Here is a 17,489-nt window from a genome sequence, read left to right as displayed (position 1 = left end):
ATGGCAAAAATAAAAACAACACATGGCCTCGCGAAAGAACAGAATGTATGAAGAACACACGGCCAAGGAGTGCCAGCTGTAGCCACAATTGTCCTAACTTCCCTTGAGAAAAAAATAGGGTGGGGGGGGGGGGTTGTTTGACTGCTTTTGTTGTCGTTACTGTTGTTGTCACGCCTCGCTCAGCAGTCTTGCATCCGTTTTGGGGAGGTTGATCATGCTACAACATAGTACAACTACGACCGCTAGCAATCGAGACAATAAAACGTTTGAGGGTTGTTGTTGTTTTTTTTCAATAAAACAATAGCGTAAAACCGTACCATTTTGCTTCTGGGACAGGAGAATCTTTTCTATCGGAAACATCCATTCATCCGTTTTCTCCTGCTTTTCCGGGTCAGGTCGCGGTGGAAGTAGGTTCAGGAAGGATACGCAGACTTCCCTTTCCCCAGCAACTTCTCCCAGCTCTTCCGGAGGGATCCCGAGGTGTTCCCAAGCCGGTTGAGAGATGTAGTCTCTTCAGCGTGCCCTGGGTCGTCCCCGGGGTCTCTTTCTGGTGGGACATGCCCGGAACACCTCACCAAGAATCACGAATCAGATGACCCAGCCGCCTCATCTAGCTCCTCTCAATGCGGAGGATCAGCGGCTCGACACTGAGCCCCTCCCTGATGACTGAGCTTGTCACCCTATCTCTAAGGGAGATGCCGGACACTCTGCGGAGGAATCTCATTTCGGCCGCTTTGATCCAGGATCTTGTTCTTTCGGTCACGACCCACAGCTCGTGCCCATAAGTGAGGGTCGGAACGTAGATCGACTGGTAAATTGAGAACGTCACCTGTCGACTTAGCTCCCTCTTCACCACAACGGACCCGATACAAAATCCGTCCGTGGATCTCCCGCTCCATTCTTCCCTCACTCGTGAACAAGACCCCAAGATACTTGAACAAACAAAACTAACTAAAAACTAAAATGAAAATCCTCAAAACAATTTGTTAAAAATGGCGGCGCCCATTGTTTATTCCGTGTTCGTCTGTCCTCGTGTTGTTACCTGATGCCAAGTTTTTCATATCTCGGTCAAGTATTCCGATACCACCGATCTTTACGATTACTGGTCCTGACTCCGACAAATTTTAAAAAAGCACAAAAATATCCAGAGCGATGTTATGAACTATCCATTCAAGGATTGCTTCATGTACAGTATGTTAACAAACTTTTCGTACAATCTGCATCACAACTAGGAAACGAAAGTTAACATAGCCAGGCAAGCTAGTGCTAACATTTGTTCGTAAACATGCCAGCGTCCTGTCGAGCGTCGGTAAATATTGATTTATGCGCGTGAATAAATGTTGACAACGGCGGGTAAGGATGTTGACAAGGGCCCCGATCACAATACTTCGACGTGACGGTTCTCTATCGGGAAGTTGACGTTGATGTGTCCACACTCCGCGGAAAACATGCTAGACTTCATTTTGGCGTCAGACGACTATCATTGGTCGAGGATTTTGTCATACGCCGATGAGTTTCGTCCTTTGCAACAACATATATCGGGCCCGATCGGGGAAATTGTCCACATTAGCTAATCGGGGCTAAAATCTCGTAGTCTGATCTAGGTGCTCCTGAATAGCCGATTGGCTGACATATGCATTTGTAGTCCATTTTTCCGTTTTCGTGTGCCTAGCTTCCTGTTTTTTGGCATGCTAAGTAGCATCCACGCATCCTCACATTTCATTTGGTGCAAGTCTTGGCTGAACCTCGCAGACAAATTCTTATCGATCGAGAGAGTCGGGTGTCGTACGACAGAAGACGTGTTTATTGGCTGACGAGCGCCCTGTCCTCGTTCACGTGCCGTCCGCTGACTTTGGATCATTTGCGCTCGTTTCCTCCTCGCCTCCGCCAGAACGCAGCAAAAAAACAACAAAAAAAAAAAAAACCCCACTCACTGAGATCAGAACAAGTTCGGAGCTCGCCGCAGACGAGGAATGTGACACGTTTCCTCGGCTCGGCTGCGTCTCGCCTGCGCGGGTGAGAAGAAAGTCGGATGGATTTTGGGACCGAGTCCGCTTCCTCCGCGGGGATTCATACAAAGTCCAGAATGAAAATGCAGAAGGGTAAACACTGGAGTGTTTGTTTTTTCAAGAGCAACAAACCTCCAAGAAATGTTTGAATTTTAACCACAATATAAATACAGCGGTAGCGTCAGGACAGCCTCGGTCAGCGATGTGTTTTCCGAAGTTTTTCTACGGTGACAAAACAGTCAAAAAGACGCAAACGCAAAGTGCGAACACTGGCAAAGAGCTGTTGATGTCACTGATGTCACTCACTAGGCTGCACCCCTTAAAGGCGCAGGTCGAATACGCAAATATGACAGTACGGAGAGTAATTATGTGAGCAGATTATTGAATTACTTTATTAAGGTTTTTTTTTTATCCAACATGGGGTCATTTTGCCTTATTAAAGCGCAAATATTATTTTTTTTCAAATTATTAATTAGTTACCATACTCCAGATATATGCTCCTAACCTTATGCCCGTTCCTGTGGAAATTTGACCAGCTACCTCTCCCTAAAATCTCCAATTCATACTAATTTTTAATCTCATCCCATTTAGTTAAACGATACCTGCATAGTCTGGATTTTGGCCTGTTTTACTGCCACTTCTCACCCCCTCCCCCTCTTGCATTGTTTGTATTAGTTTTTTTTTTTAAACATATCACTTTTTTTGTTGCTTTGTTGTGTTTACTTAGTTTTGTTTTATGTATTTGTTTTTGGCAGCGTGGTGAAGCGTCGGCCTCCCAGTTCTGAGGACCCGTGTTCAATCCCGGCCCCGCCTGTGTGGCGTTTGCGTGTTCTTCACGTGCCTGTGTGGGTTTCCTCCCACATCCCCAAAACATGCATTCATTGAGGACTCTAAATCGCCCCTAGGTGAGATTGCGAGTGCGGTTGTTTGTCACTTTGTGCCCTGCGATTGGCTGGCAACCGGTTCAGGGTGTACCCCGCCCCCTGCTTGTTGGCAGCTGGGATAGGCTCCAGCACTCCCCGCGACCGTTGTGAGGATAGGCAGCAAAAGAAAATGGATGGATGGATAATTATTTACCATCCTCTCTCTAAAATCTCCAATTCATACTTATTTTGACTCTCATCCCATTAAGTTAAACAATACCTGCATAGTCTGGATTTTGGCCTGTTTTACTGGCTCTTCTCCCCTGCCGCTGGTATTATTTGTATTATTTGTTTAAACATATTGACCTTTTTCGTTGGCTTGTTTTTGTTGATTAACTTGGTTTTGTTTTATGTATTTATTGCTCTCCCTTGCTTCTTTTGATGAGTCTGCTTGGGGGCTTAGACGCCACTGGACACTCCGAGACACAGTCTCAGTCTCCGGACCCCTTAACCAGATGCGCAAGGCCTCTTCCGACTCCTCTCAATCCACTCCGAGCCCCTCGCGGGCGACCGAGGTTCTCACCCTAGCCGTGAGGAAGAGGCCAGACCCTCCGGCAGAAACTGGTATCTTCCTGTTTTAGTCACGACAAGACCCTTTTTTTTCACGTTTTTGTTTGCCGAGCAGAGGTGAGATTTCTGTAATAACTCAAAGGTTGGGAAACACTGGTGTGAACGTAGCACTGGCCAGAAAGCTTCGCACTTAACACCTCAAGTAAATGCATCACTATTATGGCTTCCTTGTATATTTTCCCAAGCGCCTCCCGCGGGAGCCGCTGTTATTTCTCCGCGGAGGAGCTTGGTCGTCTACTTCTGAGGTATTTACCCAGTCTAGACGTTGACAGATGATCTGCGTCCTCGTCACGTTAACATGACTGACGTTCTCCTTCTTAATGATCGGCGTGCCTAACGAGATGCAGAGCGCCCGCCAGGCTGGGAATTCCTGATATGGCCATCAAGCTTACAGACACCACCCCTCCCCTCTCCTCTCCCCCTTTCCATCATGCCCTGAAGTAGCCACATGAGCCCCGATAGCAGCCCCGGTGATTGTTTTACTTTTGCTTACCAGGACGCCGGTAATGTTCCCCCTTCCTTATAAAGATCGAATCCCCATCACCGACGGGGGCTGCCCCCGCAGCGCTCGTGCGGCGCGGTCGGCCGAATCTCGCAGCGTGCCGTGCAGCCGGAACACTAAAGATGAGGATCGGACGTGATCAAAGCGCTGCCAGGAGCAAATTTGTTTCTGTGAACTGATGTGCCGAACCGATGTGCCAGAAATTCCCCCAACGAGGAACTGATGGGTTTCTTGTCGGTCTGGAGCGGAGCTCTACGTCTGTGTTTTTTCAACCTCTACCAAAGCCAAGTCATGTCTCGAGAAAAATCTCATAAATAGTATATGCCATCTCTTAGTTTATTTAGTATGAAATCTTTGCCTGTTTATCTGAGCACAAAGTTATTATTCCGTTGTATGACTCCCGATAGGTGGTTATACAAGTTAATGTAATACTTTGTAAATGTACATATTTTTCCAGACTATTAAGAGAAATTGTGTCGTTTGTCACGGCATTAATGCGCTGCTTCACAGTGGTTGGGTCGGGTTCCGTTCTGTAGCAAAGAGCTGAATGAGAGACATTCGGAGCAGGTGTTTAATCCATGAATCGACAAAAACATTTCCTGCTTCAATTAGGATTTCGATTTCGAAGCGTCCCCTTCATCATCCTGTTCGCTTTCGCAGTTTGACGTCGTGAGACCGAGGTCACGCCTAATGACGGCGCCGCCGCCATCGTGACGGGTGAGGCGGCCGTCGGGCTTCGAGCGTGACGGAGTTTCGGCAGGTCCCCATAAGCAGATGGCAAAAAGTATCCATCCTATCCTCATAAGGGTCGCGGGAGTGCTGGAGCCTATCCCAGCTGTCAACGGGCAGGAGGCGGGGTACACCCTGAACTGGTTGCCAGCCAATCGCAGGGCAAATAGAGACTAACAACCAGTCACAATCTCACCTAGGGGCAATTTAAAGTGTCTATTTAATGTTGCATGTTTTTGGGATGTGGGAGGAAACCGGAGTGCCCGGAGAAAACCCAGGCAGGGCCGGGATTGAATTGTTAATTAAAAAATAAAGTTTACAAGCCTGGAGACCGAGTCACTACAGATACGGTAATGCACTCCCAGCCTAGCGTACTCTACTACTAAAGCATACATTTTAAGCCAAAAAATAAATATATTTATGAAATTGTTTTATTATAAATAGTAATTAAACTATATATGTAATTCTACTATTCAGTTCATTATCAGGAAACGTTAAAAATGCTTTAAAAAGACATATTTTTTAGGCTTGGAACGCATTATTTCTTTTTCCATTCATTGTAATGGGAAAGATCGATTCGGTTTTCGAACAGATCACTTTTCGAACCGTTTTCTGGAACGGATTGTGATAGAGAACTGTGGCATCATTGTATATATATGTATATATGTTTTTTTTGGGGGGGGGGGTCATGTTGGGGAAGCAAAAAAAAATTGATACTTTTTCACCATCATCCACATATTCGGCAAAATATCTTGGAAGCCCCACAAAAGGAGATTCATTCGTTGGAGGAAGGAGCACGAAGGCCTCCACATCCTGCTCAGGCCTAAAAACCTCCTGTTGGATCTCATTAGATAGTCCGAGTGTACCTAATGAAGTGTCATGAAAGCCAACCGCCAGAAGAAAAATAAACACAAGCAGATGGTATTCGGACTTCAAAGTCACGTTTCCCTTTTCGACAAAGAAAATCGGGACTTTTTCCTCTAAATGAAAGAAAAACAAAAGGTTGTCTTATGTTTTGTGCTCTTCAGAGGTTTTTTTTTTTGTTGCTGTAGTGCCCGAAGGAAGCAGGAAATACAATTGAGTCCGCGGGGCTTGCGGGATTAATAAATATTTACATATTCATAACAACAGTGTGTATTTATTTAGCTTGTAAAATGCAAACACAAGATGGTTTGCTTACTTCTTTCATGGTGTAGCGTTATACAAAATAAGTATTTGAACACCCTGCTATATTGCAAGTTCTCCCGCTTAGAAATCATGGAGGGGTCTGAGATTTTCATCCTAGGTGCGTGTCCACTGTGAGAGAGATCATCTAAAAAGAAAAATCCAGAAATCACCATGTATGATTTTTCTTTAATGATTTGTTTGTGTGATGCAGCTGAAAATAAGTATTTGAATACCTGTCTATCAGCTACAATTCTGACCCTCAAAGACCTGTTAGTCCGCCATCTTATCCTAAATCTGGTGCACCTGTGTGAGGTCGTTAGCTGCATAAAGACACCTGTCCACCCCATACAATCAGTAAGATGCAAACTTGTAACATGGCCAAGACCAAAGAGCAGTCCAGAGACACCAGAGACAAAAATTGTAAAACTCCACATGGCTGGAAAGGGCTACGGACAAATTGCCAAGCAGCTTGTTCCATTTTGGTCATAATTCCACTAACCGCGTTTGGAGGAAGACCAATGATGAGTTCCATCCCAAGAACACCATCCCTACTGTGAAGCATGGGGGTGGTAGCATCATGCTTTGGGGGTGTTTTTCTGCACATGAGACTGGACGACTGCAGTGTATTAAGGAGAGGATGACCGCGGCCATGTATTGTGAGATTTTGGGGAACAAGCTCTTTCCCTCAGTCAGAGCACTGAAGATGGGTCGTGGCCTGGGTCTTTCAACATGACAATGACCCGAAGCACACAGCCAGGAAAACCAAGGAGTGGCTCCGTAAGTAGCATAGCAAGGTTCTGGCGTGGCCCAACCGGTCTCCAGACCTAAACCTAATAGAAACTCTTTGGAGGGAGCTGAAACTCCGTGTTTCTCAGCGACAAGCCCAGAAACCTGTCTGACCTAGAAGAAGATCTGTGTGGCGGAGTGGGTCAAAATCCCTCCTGCAGTGTGCGCAAACCTGGTGAACAACTACAGGAAACGTTTGACCTCTGTAATTGCAAACCGAGGCTACTGTGCCAAATATTCACATTGGTTTTCTCGGGTGTTCAAATACTTATTTGCAGCTGTATCGCACAAATAAATCATTAAAAAAAATCACATACATTGTGATTTCTGGATTTTTCTTTTCAGATTCTCTCTCTCTCACAGTGGACATGCAACCTAGGATGAAAATTTCAGACCCCTCCATGATTTCTAAGCGGGAGAACTTGCAATATAGCAGGGTGTTCAAATACTTATTTTCTTCACTGCATATATCACCGTATCCGCAGTGACAATCACAAGTCTGATTCCTAAAATCTACGTCTCTCGCAAATCGGGAGGGTAAATACTTCAGTTTAGCTCAATTGCTGGTACACTTCGAGCCCGCTCTAACGAAGTATCAAGGCTGGAATTGGACACCAAGTGCTAAGCAAGACTTGTCCACAGGTCAAAGTCTTCGAGACGTGTAAAGCTCCCCGAGCAACGCTTTGATGAAAAGTGTTGGGAGCGTGTTGCTAGGTGACGAGGAACAAACCGCCAAAAGTGCCAGAACATAGAAAGGTGATTGCGGGTCATCTATTGCCGCATTTCCTCTCCTTCCTTTGAGCCGTAGTCCAAGGCCTGCTGTGTCTTACTTAAGAAAAATATCACAACACACCACAAAAAAAAATATCGCATACACCTATCACATACATCTGTATGCGCCTTATGGATTTTAGCTTTATGCTAACAAACGATGAATAACGCAATAGATGGGCTAACGAATAGCACCGGTGTTGCAATATTGTAACCCTTTGATTAAAGGTAATTGATGGAGTAACATGTCCATCCATCCATTTTCTTTGTCGCTTATCCTAACAAGGGTCATGAGAGTGCTGGAGCCTATCCCAGCTGTCAACGGGCAGGTGGCAGGGTACACCTTGAACTGGTCGCCAGCCAATCGCAGGGTACATAGAGACAAACAGCCACTACCACAACTACACCTACGGGCAATTTAGAGTGTCCATTTAATGTTTTTGGGATGTGGGAAGAAACCGGAGTGCCCGGAGAAAACCCACGCAGGCACGGAAAGAACATGCAAACTCCACACAGGGAGGGCTGGGATTGAACCCTTTCCAGCTGCGGCACTGTGCCACCAGCGCAACATATATTATTTATCCTCTGCAAAGAATGACGAATATCACTGCAGCTTACTGAGGAGGTTTTACCAGCTCCATGTATAACCGTGTGTCTTTATTATTATACGGCCTCCAGGTGGACGTAGGTGTGAACACGAGAAAGAGACACGTACCATCCATCCAGCCATTTCCTGAGCCGCTTATCCTCACGAGGTTCCCAGCTGTCATCAGGCAGGAGGCAGGGTACCCCCTGAACTGGTTGCCAGCCAATCGCAGCGCACACGGAGACAGACAACAGTCGGACTCACGATGGCCCTTTCCGATGGCGATCTTAAGCTCCGCCCCCTTAACCACGTCCCACGAGCTTTCAAAATGGCAATTGACCTGAACTGGCTTGAAGTCGATTCTCTATTGTGTATTCCAAATAATATTGGGGTATGTTTTATGCCAAATGCGTCAGACTTGTCCAAGAGAGTTCAACAGAGAGGTCTCAACTATTTCACGCAAGGATATGTACACGGAATTAAGATTTTGGACAGATCATGACGAAGTAAAAGTGCTGATAATAAAACTGAAACTCAGAGACGATACTTCTCCCTCACTTACCTTCGAACACACAGCCTTGTGTATGTTGATATTGTCCACACTTAGTTGTACGTGGGTCTTCCGCGAGAACTTAATCCATCGTAGACACTTCGTCAACTGTGTTTTAGGCTTTGGAAAATGAATCGAGGATATCTTTCATCAGAATTCCACGTTCCCCAAGCGCATCTGAGGACCATTTCCTTCGTAACATTAACGTTTCCAAGCGCACGCTACTGACAACCAGCATTGCTTGTGGGACAATACGGCGAGAGGGGCGTGTCAAGACAATGCGGCTATCTGATTGGCCATTACTGTACGAGTGATTGACAAGTCGGAAAGGTCCTTTACACCTAGGGACAATTTATAGTGTCCAATTAATGCATGTTTTTAGGACCTGGGAGGAAACCGGAGCGCTCGGAGAAAACAGGCCAGGAACAAGGAGAACGTGCAAACTCCACACAGGCAGGGCCGGGATTTGAACCCCGGTCCTCAGAACTGCGAGACCGAATTTCCTGCAGAAGACGGGCAACAGCGCTGTCCCGTATTGCCGCTAAGACTGACTAAGCCTGCTCGATGCCACGTGCGATTCTGAGCGAGCGCGTCCAGCCGCTCGGTCTCCGCCGCGTTCCGCAAGAATGTGCACTCAAAGGTCAACGTGTGTCACAATAACAGACCGAGGCGAGTTAATTTTATACCCGCTGTCCGTCGTGAACATTTTGGACTTGCCGAGAAATTGCACCACGATTGCAGCGCGGGACGTGAATGCGAAATCAAGAGGCCGGCGTGTGTGCGTTTCAAACACATATTTGCAAGATGTTACAGAGAATTAAATTTATTACCCGTATTTACAGTTTCAAAACAAATGCTAATCATACACCAGGTGCGTACAGTGCCGCGCGTTCGATTTTACGCCGGCAACAAAAGACTTTTTGACAGGCGGCTAATGAGAGTTGTCACACGGTCGGAGGTTGAAATTGGCGAGGATCGGTACAAAGGTGCGGATACAGGGTTGGCTTCACATTCGAGTCACTATGGCAACAGTAATATCATCCACATTTGAAAACCCCCCTGGCAGATTGCATACTTGCCACTCGGCAATTACTGCTACTGCGCGCAAGATCTTAGCGGGGGGAATTTAACAATTTATCAAAGTTATACCGGTTTTGACTTAGATGTTTAATTGAGATTTCATTGATATCTCGGTGGAAGTCGTGACGGGCAACGTTTGGCGATTATGTTTGATATGAAGTTACAAAAAGAAAAAGAAAAAATCCACGGGGTTTCGGCAAAAGTACAGTCGCGACAATTGCGTATGTATATCTGAAGCCCAAGCAAAGCCCCCCACCCCTCCCCGTTCCCACCACGCAGACGGTCATCGACGCAAGACGCCAGAGGAGAGGAAAGCTGACGTGGCGTTCGAGGAATGCGCGAGCCCCCGCCGAGCACGCCGAGGTCGGGAGGTGCGCCGGTGACGGGCCTCTCTCTCGGCGCATCCGAGCATCCTGCCGAACGCTTGCCGTTTTCAAAGGGCTCCCTGGCGTTTGAAGTCAGACGAGAACCGTCCTGGCGGGAGTCGTGACGCGACATGAAAAAGGACCGAGAGCGAGCTCGATTTAAAAAAAAAAAAACAAATGGGGACAGACACGACGGAACATCTGCAAAAAAAAAAAACGGCCAGATCACCAAGACGGTTGACCTGGGTTCTTTGCTGCACAGTCCGAATTCCGCAAGATCTTTTCACCACCTCGGAGGCCTCCGGGGAGGTTTTATCTTTGTAGAAACCTGGACAGGAAAAAGGGGGTTGGGTTGCCCTGCGCCGCTGCGCGATATAATCACCACCGATTCTTGGAATTCGGCTTTCTATAAGCAACCCCCAGCATGCGGTTCCCTCGGCGGTCGCGTGCGAAACGCCGAAAGGTTCCGTCCCTGAGCGAGCGGCCGAATGAAGCGATCCGTCAGGGCTTTCAGCCGATGCCGGGACATCGTTTCCGCTGCCTTTATGCGATCTCACCTTGTAGTCTCCTTCGAGATAAAGTCATCAATGTTTAAAGGGAAATTCCAGTGGTTTGGGGGTAACAAAGTAACCAATACGTCATCTAATAGATACTCTATCTTGATAATCTGATGTTAAATATGATTTAATCGTGTTTTGAGAAGATTTTTTATTGACAATTACGAATTTTCAGGTGCCCCGCCATTTTCGCGAGTGAGCTCGCTACGGGGCTCGCCGGGGAGCCGCCAGCTCGCTACGGGACTCGCCGGAGAGCGAGCTCACGGCTCCGCCGCTCGACGGAGCTCGCTCGTCAGACTCCGTGTCATTCCGCCCGAAGAACCATCCGAATATTCAACATTATTTACAGCCGCAGGTTCAAATCTGTACGGTAGTATTCCTCCGTCTTCCCAATCAACCGATACTATTTCTTGATCAGATGAGGATAAATCCGAGAAATCCGCGCTGGGCATAAACGGTGTCTCATGTAATCGCGCGTTTGGAACGGCGCGTAACGCGTCACGTCCCCGCGCGTAGGTCATGTGACTGGCAAAAATGGCGGCATGCCTGAAAATTCGTAATTGTCGTTAAAAAAATCTCGAAACGCTATTAAACGAGAGAGAATTTGACATCACATGACCAAGATAGCGTCCATATTTCATGACGTTTTGGATACATTGTTACTCCAAACCACCGGTTTCACAGCGGCGATCCCGAAGAGTCCAACCGCGACGGCGCGTCAGGGCCGAGCAAAGAAACAGATCACAAGTTCCAAACAGATCCGAGTTAATCGTTTATCGTTCTTTTTTCACGTTTTGATTTTCATTCAAAAACGTAAAGAAAGTATCACGCGCAGATTTCTTTGGAACATGTGAGCGACTAGTTTACTCTGCCCAACCACCTGTCAGTTCTAAAAGATTAAATTTTCTTCAAGGATATTAAAAAATCCCGACACGAACAAAATAATATTTGGATTCAAACAAAGCAACAACGTTTGGTCCTAAAAAGACACAATTATGGTTCTTTCGCTCCCCCGGGAGTCCAAACACCATCGGATGAACGAAATGAAGGCGGCTTTAAAATGTATACATCACTGCATGTCATAGCATGTGAATAACATATAAGATTAGCATTTTTTTTTTTTTGAGGGGGGTGGGGGGGTTCTTCTTGTGGGGGAAAAAAAAGCAGAATAATTCAAAAGTCTTTGGGCTGCGAAAAAACAAATGATCGTGCTTCCACTAACAAATGAGCACTTAAAAATCTTCTGAAGGGTCACCACGGTGTACTGGTGCTTATGTACAGTCGTTTATGCAGCGCAGGTTCGTGATTATGAACATGCTTCAAGCCTGCTGTTGTTGCCTTATGAATTTGTGTCTTTTCAGTGCTTTGCTCGACCCCCCCCCCCCCAAATAGCGGGGCTTGGCGTCTCTCAGCATTCACACAACGATAAGAGCAAGACGTGTTGCTTTTCACGCACAATGGGTTGTTTTGACTGACGCCACGTTTTTTTGTTTTTTTTGCTTTGCTGAATTAGCCACACACCACTGCGCGCTGCCGTTTAACCTCTCTACCTAACGCCTAAGAGTGCGGAAGTCTCCGGAATGCTCTCTGTTACTGTTTTTGAGTTTGTGTTTCACGGGCGTCTACGGACTCACGTACGCAAGAGAGGACTTGCTAACCATCAGGCAGCCTTCTTCTGATTTTTTTTCGACAACTCTCGCTAATTTGCTGAAGCTTTTTTTCCAGAGTTGCTAGTCCCTACCTCTTCAAAGCCTCGCGATCCGCTACATGAGTCCGGCTGCGTCAGCGGGGACATTGTCGAGCGCTTCCGACGAAAGACTTTGTACGTTCTGCGGCACCGTGCTTCATGGAGACTTGGCTTTGTGGATGAGTTCCCGACACTGCTATCGCGCTAGCTGGATTCAACCTCCATCGTCGCGTCGCCGAGCTAAGCTCACGATCTTAATCGATACTCTAATCTACTCTCTAATAGTCGCTCTGGGCTTGATGTGGTGTCGGTTGTGTCTTCAGTAAATGCAGTTAGAAACATAACGTCGTCCGCCTTGCGTATATGTATGGGTAACGGAGCTCAGGGATGGAAAATGGCCGCCGTTCGAGGCAGCACAACGGGTGACGTCACGCAAAAACAACCCATTGCCTAATTGGGAGTGTCTCCGTTTTATAGCATTCACACAATGCGCAAGGGCACGCCACTTGCACTCTGACATGCGCTATCGAACTTTTGCGCGAGACGTCGACATTCAACAGAACAACGGAAAAAGCCGCCCCCCCCCCCCTCCCCCTCCCCGCGCCTTGCGCTGCGCCACCAGTGGTGCGTTAATTGCGTTGGGCCTTTTGTGTTTTCGTGTCGTCTCCAAAATCCCAGCGAGCCTTTGAGACAGATGCAGGCACAGGCGATCCAGCTGGAACATCAATTTTTACAGCGTCCTCATTTCCACTCGCGACACTCGGCTGTGTTTGCAACGTACTGCGTGTGTACTTTCCATTTTCCGTTCCACGGCCCAGTAAGCAGTTGCCGGGCTGCCCGTTTATTCGGCCTGAGCGGGGGATTTGGGGTAGTTGTCCAGTTCCTTCCAGTTTCCGGAACTGCCGGTGGGGCTGCGGTTGGTGGCCTTGGTGAGCAGCGTGGTCCTGCGCAGGCTGCTGTCCGAGTCCTCCTTGCGGAAGCCGCCGTTGGCGCTCTGGCAGCAGGGTAGGCAGTGCACGAAGTCCTGCAGGAGGTGGCCGCTGAAGATCATGTAGATCCACGGGTTGCAGCAGCTGTTCAGGCTGGCCAGCAGCGCCGTCAGGGTCACCGCCATGTTCTCCGACTCTGAAAGAGAGGGTGGGGGTGGGGGTGGGGGCGAGAGACGCCGATTGGACCCTGGTCTCGGAGTTTGATTCCTTTGGCGGTGAAATGTGAGAGCATTTGGCTCGTGAGGCTGGCGCGCACGGCGCACACTTTATGGAATGCGTAATACTCGAGTTTGTTTTGCCGCTTTAACGCGAGAAAATTGTGAAAATGTTAATACAGGATTATCTTAATTTGTATATACCACGACGAGAAAATGCTGGGTGTGAAGAAAAATACGTTTGAATTTAAGCATTCTCTATGTATTCTTTATGTAAAAAAAAAAAATAATAATAATGATAATGAAAAAAAAATCCCTAAAGAGAACCTATCTTGAAGATCTTTTTAAAACTAATATCTCCGCCAAACTTTGTATAATTTCAGCCATTTTGATCCGTGTGAAAATCCATCCATCTATTTTCTTAGCCGCTTATCCTCACGAGGTTCACAGGGAATGCTGGAGCCTATCCCAGCTGTCAACGGGCAGGAGGCGGGGTACACCCCGAACTGGTCGCCAGGGCACATCGAGACAATACAACGGCACTCGCAAACACACCTAGGGGCAATTTAGAGTGTCCGATTCATGTTGCAAGTTTTTGGGATGTGGGAGGAAAACCGGAGTGCCCGGAGAAAACCCACGGAGGCAGGTCTGAGATCGAACCCGGGACCTCAGAACTGTGAGGCCGACGCTTTACCAGTTGATCAACTGTGCCGCCGGGTGAAAATCCACTTTTTAAAAATTAAATGTCAAAACAACATGCTTTGAAATTTGAATTTCTTTGTTTCTGGTGCGAGCTGCTTGATCTGGTTCTGTCCCAGTATTATATCAAGACTAAACTTGAACCAATTGAAGCCGCAAATGTATTCGATCAGACCGGTAAGATTCGCTTCGATAGCTGCGACTCTGTCACTACGCGCGTCCTCCCGTTCTCTCGCAAACAAAACCCAAACGCGTTTCGAACTTTCTTCCGCGCTTTGCACTCGCAAAACTTTATCCCGCGCGCTCCCCCAAGAGCGCACGCGCGCGGCGCCGCAGGCTCACCGGTGAACTGGAGCTTGTCGTCCCACACCGACCACATCTGCAAGGTGAAGAAGGGCGCCCAGCACACGATGTAGGCCAGCACAATGACGAAGGTCATCTTGACGGTCCTCAGCTTGGCCCTGGAGATGGTGGTGATGCTGCTGACGGAGTTCTTGCCGATGAGGCCGTCCTTGTGCCCCGCGCTCTTGCGCTTCTTGTACTTGATGTTCCGCCAGATGCTGTGGCAGATGAAGCCGTAGCACACCACCAGGATGACCACGGGCACCAGGAAGATGCCCGCGGTGATCCAGGTGATGTAGGCGCGCGCGCCCCACGGCTCGACGAAGTGCGCCCAGCAGTCCATGACGCCGGTGCCGTTCTCGACCTCGCTCAGGGAGAAGATGAACGCCTGCGGCACGCTCAGCACCAGGCTGCACGTCCACGTCGACACGATCATGAGGAACGAGCGCCGCGTGGGCTGCTGCAGCGTCTTGAGCGGGTGGCAGATGGCGATGTAGCGGTCCAGGGTCATCATGACCATCATGTAGGTGGACGCGAACATGGCGGTCACCTGCAGGTGCTTGAGGATCCGGCACAGGAAGTCCGGCCCGTAGAAGCGGTAGGTGATGTCCCAGCACAGCTGCGGGAGAACCTGGAAGAAGGCCACCATCAGGTCGGCCAGGCTCAGGTGGCGGATGAAGAGGTGCATGCGCGACATCTTCCTCTTGGTGTTGTGCATGGCCAGCAGGACGCTGACGTTGCCCACGACGGCCACCACGAAGGTGACGCTCAGCACCAGGATCTCCATCTGCGCCACGTCCTCGTTGCGAGCGAACCGGTCCGAGTTGTTGCGCGGCGCGCTGTCGTTGCCGCCGGGGCTCCCCATGGCCGAGTGGGACTACTGAAGGGAAAGGGAGGACGCGGCTGTGGCGGCTGCTCACGAGCAGGGCATACTTGGAGATGGGGGGGGGGGGGGGGTATTGCCCCCGGCCGAGCCGTATAAGGTGATGTGCAGCGCGCTGAGGGCAAAGAGGGAAGCCCGCCGAGCTGCCGCCGCCGCCGCCGCTGCTGCCGCCGCTGCTGCTGCTGTGCTTCTGCTGCCGCGGAGTGGAGCCTTCAAACCAAAATCTTATTGCGTAAAAGCTCGACGCGCACGCCCCCAAGACCTTCGTACCGGACCTGCTGAGACGCAGGAACTCGACCATCAACGAGGATTGCTCGCTTTCTGGCTCATTCCACAATTAACGGACACTTTGGACACTGACATTTTTAGCTTTTATTCTTTTTTGAAGTCATAAACCATCGTACATTTTTTGTCTATTCAGCTCAACCATTAAAAGGTACGGATGGGCACCTGCGAACACATACTTGCATAATTCCAAAATATTACGGAATAAATCAAAATAACGCATTCGAATGCACTTGTTCGTGTTGCTTTAAGGACAAGATTGCAAATCAATACTGGCAGCACGGTGGAGCAGCTGTTCTGAGGTCCCGGGTTCAATCCCGGACCAGCCTGTGCAGAGTTTGCATGTTCTCCCCAGTGCCTGCGTGGGTTTTCTCCGGGCACTCCGGTTTTCCTCCCACATCCCAAAAACTTGCAACATGAATCGGACACTCTAAATTGCCCCTAGGTGTGTTTGCGAGTGCGGTTGTATTGTCTCGATGTGCCCTGGGGACCAGTTCGGGGTGTACCCCGCCTCCTGCCCGTTGACAGCTGGGATAGGCTCCATCACTACCCTAGACCCTTGTGAGGATAAGCGGCGAAGAAAATGGCTGGGTGGATTTTCCCCCAGATCAAAATGGCTGAAATTATACAAGGTTTGGCAGAGATATTAGTTTTAAAAAAGATCTTCAAGAGAAGTTCTCGTTTGAGATTATTATTTTTTTTTTTTTAAGAGTGAGTGCGGTTGTTTGTCTCCATGTACCCTGCAATTGGCTGGCAACCAGTTCAGAATGTACCCCGCCTCCTGCCCCTTGAAAGATTTGATAGGCTCCAGCACTCCCGCGACCCTCGTGAGGATAAGCGCCGAAGAAAATGGATGGATAGAAATCAATGCTAATGTTGGGCTGTTGTTGTTTTCTCAAGACTAAATGGTAGCTGTTAGCTGCTATGCTAACAAATGTAGTTATACGTATGCGACCCGCCAGCACAAAACCCACCAAAAGTCAATCAGCTGTGTTTTGAACTTGCGCACTTCAAACATTGATGATGTAACCAAAAAAAAAAAAAATCAATTGGAATTAATATGAATTGTTTACATTAGAGACTGTTTTGTCACACACCTTCAGGTTGAGACCGCGGTCGCCATTTTGGTTTGGTGAATTCAAGTAAACAAACCGTGACCGAGCAGGAATCATTTCAGAAAGGCGAATGAATGGGGGCGCACTGCTCCGTTATCGGTCGCTCAATCGAAAGTGGGCGTCTTTCTTTCGACTGCCAGCCGTGATCAAGAACCAGTGCGAGAAAGCGGAGCAAATAGCAACCAAACGGCGACAACTGTGGCTGTCTCGTATTAGCGGAGCAGCCGAGTCATTCCCTTGTGTCAGCGTTTGCTCGCAGCATTTTGTTCTTGGTAAGTATTGGATACCTTTTGGAATTTCACACCTACTTAGCAATAACTAACTTCTGCGAAGGAGAATTATTCTTTAGGGCCAAGAGCCTACATAATACTCGTGTGTGAATGCAATACATGTCTCCAAAATCTATATTTTCTGTTTTATAATCATAAGTTTGCCTCTTGTTGGTATACCGCCACAAAACGAACCCAACCATTGATGAATTGGTTTTGGCCTCCAGACCTTTGTAATTCTTTAGCTCGTCCATGGTATAAGCGCTTGTCGAGAAGAGGAGATAGTTGCCGATTATCTGGATAGGTCACCGACGCCCACAGTTCAAAATTCTTGCTCCGTTTGTGTTTCTCCGAGGCCTGTGGGTCGATATTGTCGATCAAGGCGCACTTCTTGTCGTAACGGTCCCTGAAATCTAACGAGCCCCGATAACTTTCCAAAGTCTTTTTAGCCGTCACGCGTCACTTTTAAC

At 48.2% G+C, this 17,489-nt stretch overlaps 1 protein-coding gene across 1 annotated transcript; it reads right to left on the bottom strand.

Moving 5' to 3' along the window:
• Nucleotides 1-9,400: 9,400 nt before the first annotated feature.
• Nucleotides 9,401-15,772, bottom strand: avpr1aa (arginine vasopressin receptor 1Aa). Its single transcript, XM_061822984.1, has 2 exons — nucleotides 14,468-15,772; nucleotides 9,401-13,407 (listed from the first exon to the last, which is right to left on the bottom strand). The coding sequence occupies exons 1-2, from the start codon at nucleotides 15,330-15,332 to the stop codon at nucleotides 13,124-13,126; spliced, it is 1,149 nt and encodes a 382-aa protein (XP_061678968.1). The 5' UTR covers nucleotides 15,333-15,772; the 3' UTR covers nucleotides 9,401-13,123.
• Nucleotides 15,773-17,489: the final 1,717 nt, after the last annotated feature.

This window comes from Syngnathoides biaculeatus, chromosome 6 (assembly GCF_019802595.1).
Source record: "Syngnathoides biaculeatus isolate LvHL_M chromosome 6, ASM1980259v1, whole genome shotgun sequence".
Classification (NCBI taxonomy): Eukaryota; Metazoa; Chordata; class Actinopteri; order Syngnathiformes; family Syngnathidae; genus Syngnathoides; species Syngnathoides biaculeatus.
Note: the sequence above shows the minus strand (reverse complement) of the source record. Positions and strands in the feature narration are given on the sequence as shown.

Coding starts and splice junctions, on each gene's coding strand:
- avpr1aa (XM_061822984.1), bottom strand. CDS start 15,332: ATGGGGAGCCCCGGCGGCAACGACAGCGCGCCGCGCAACAACTCGGAC. Junction 13,408..14,467: donor CGACAAGCTCCAGTTCACCG/GTGAGCCTGCGG, acceptor CCTCTCTTTCAG/AGTCGGAGAACATGGCGGTG.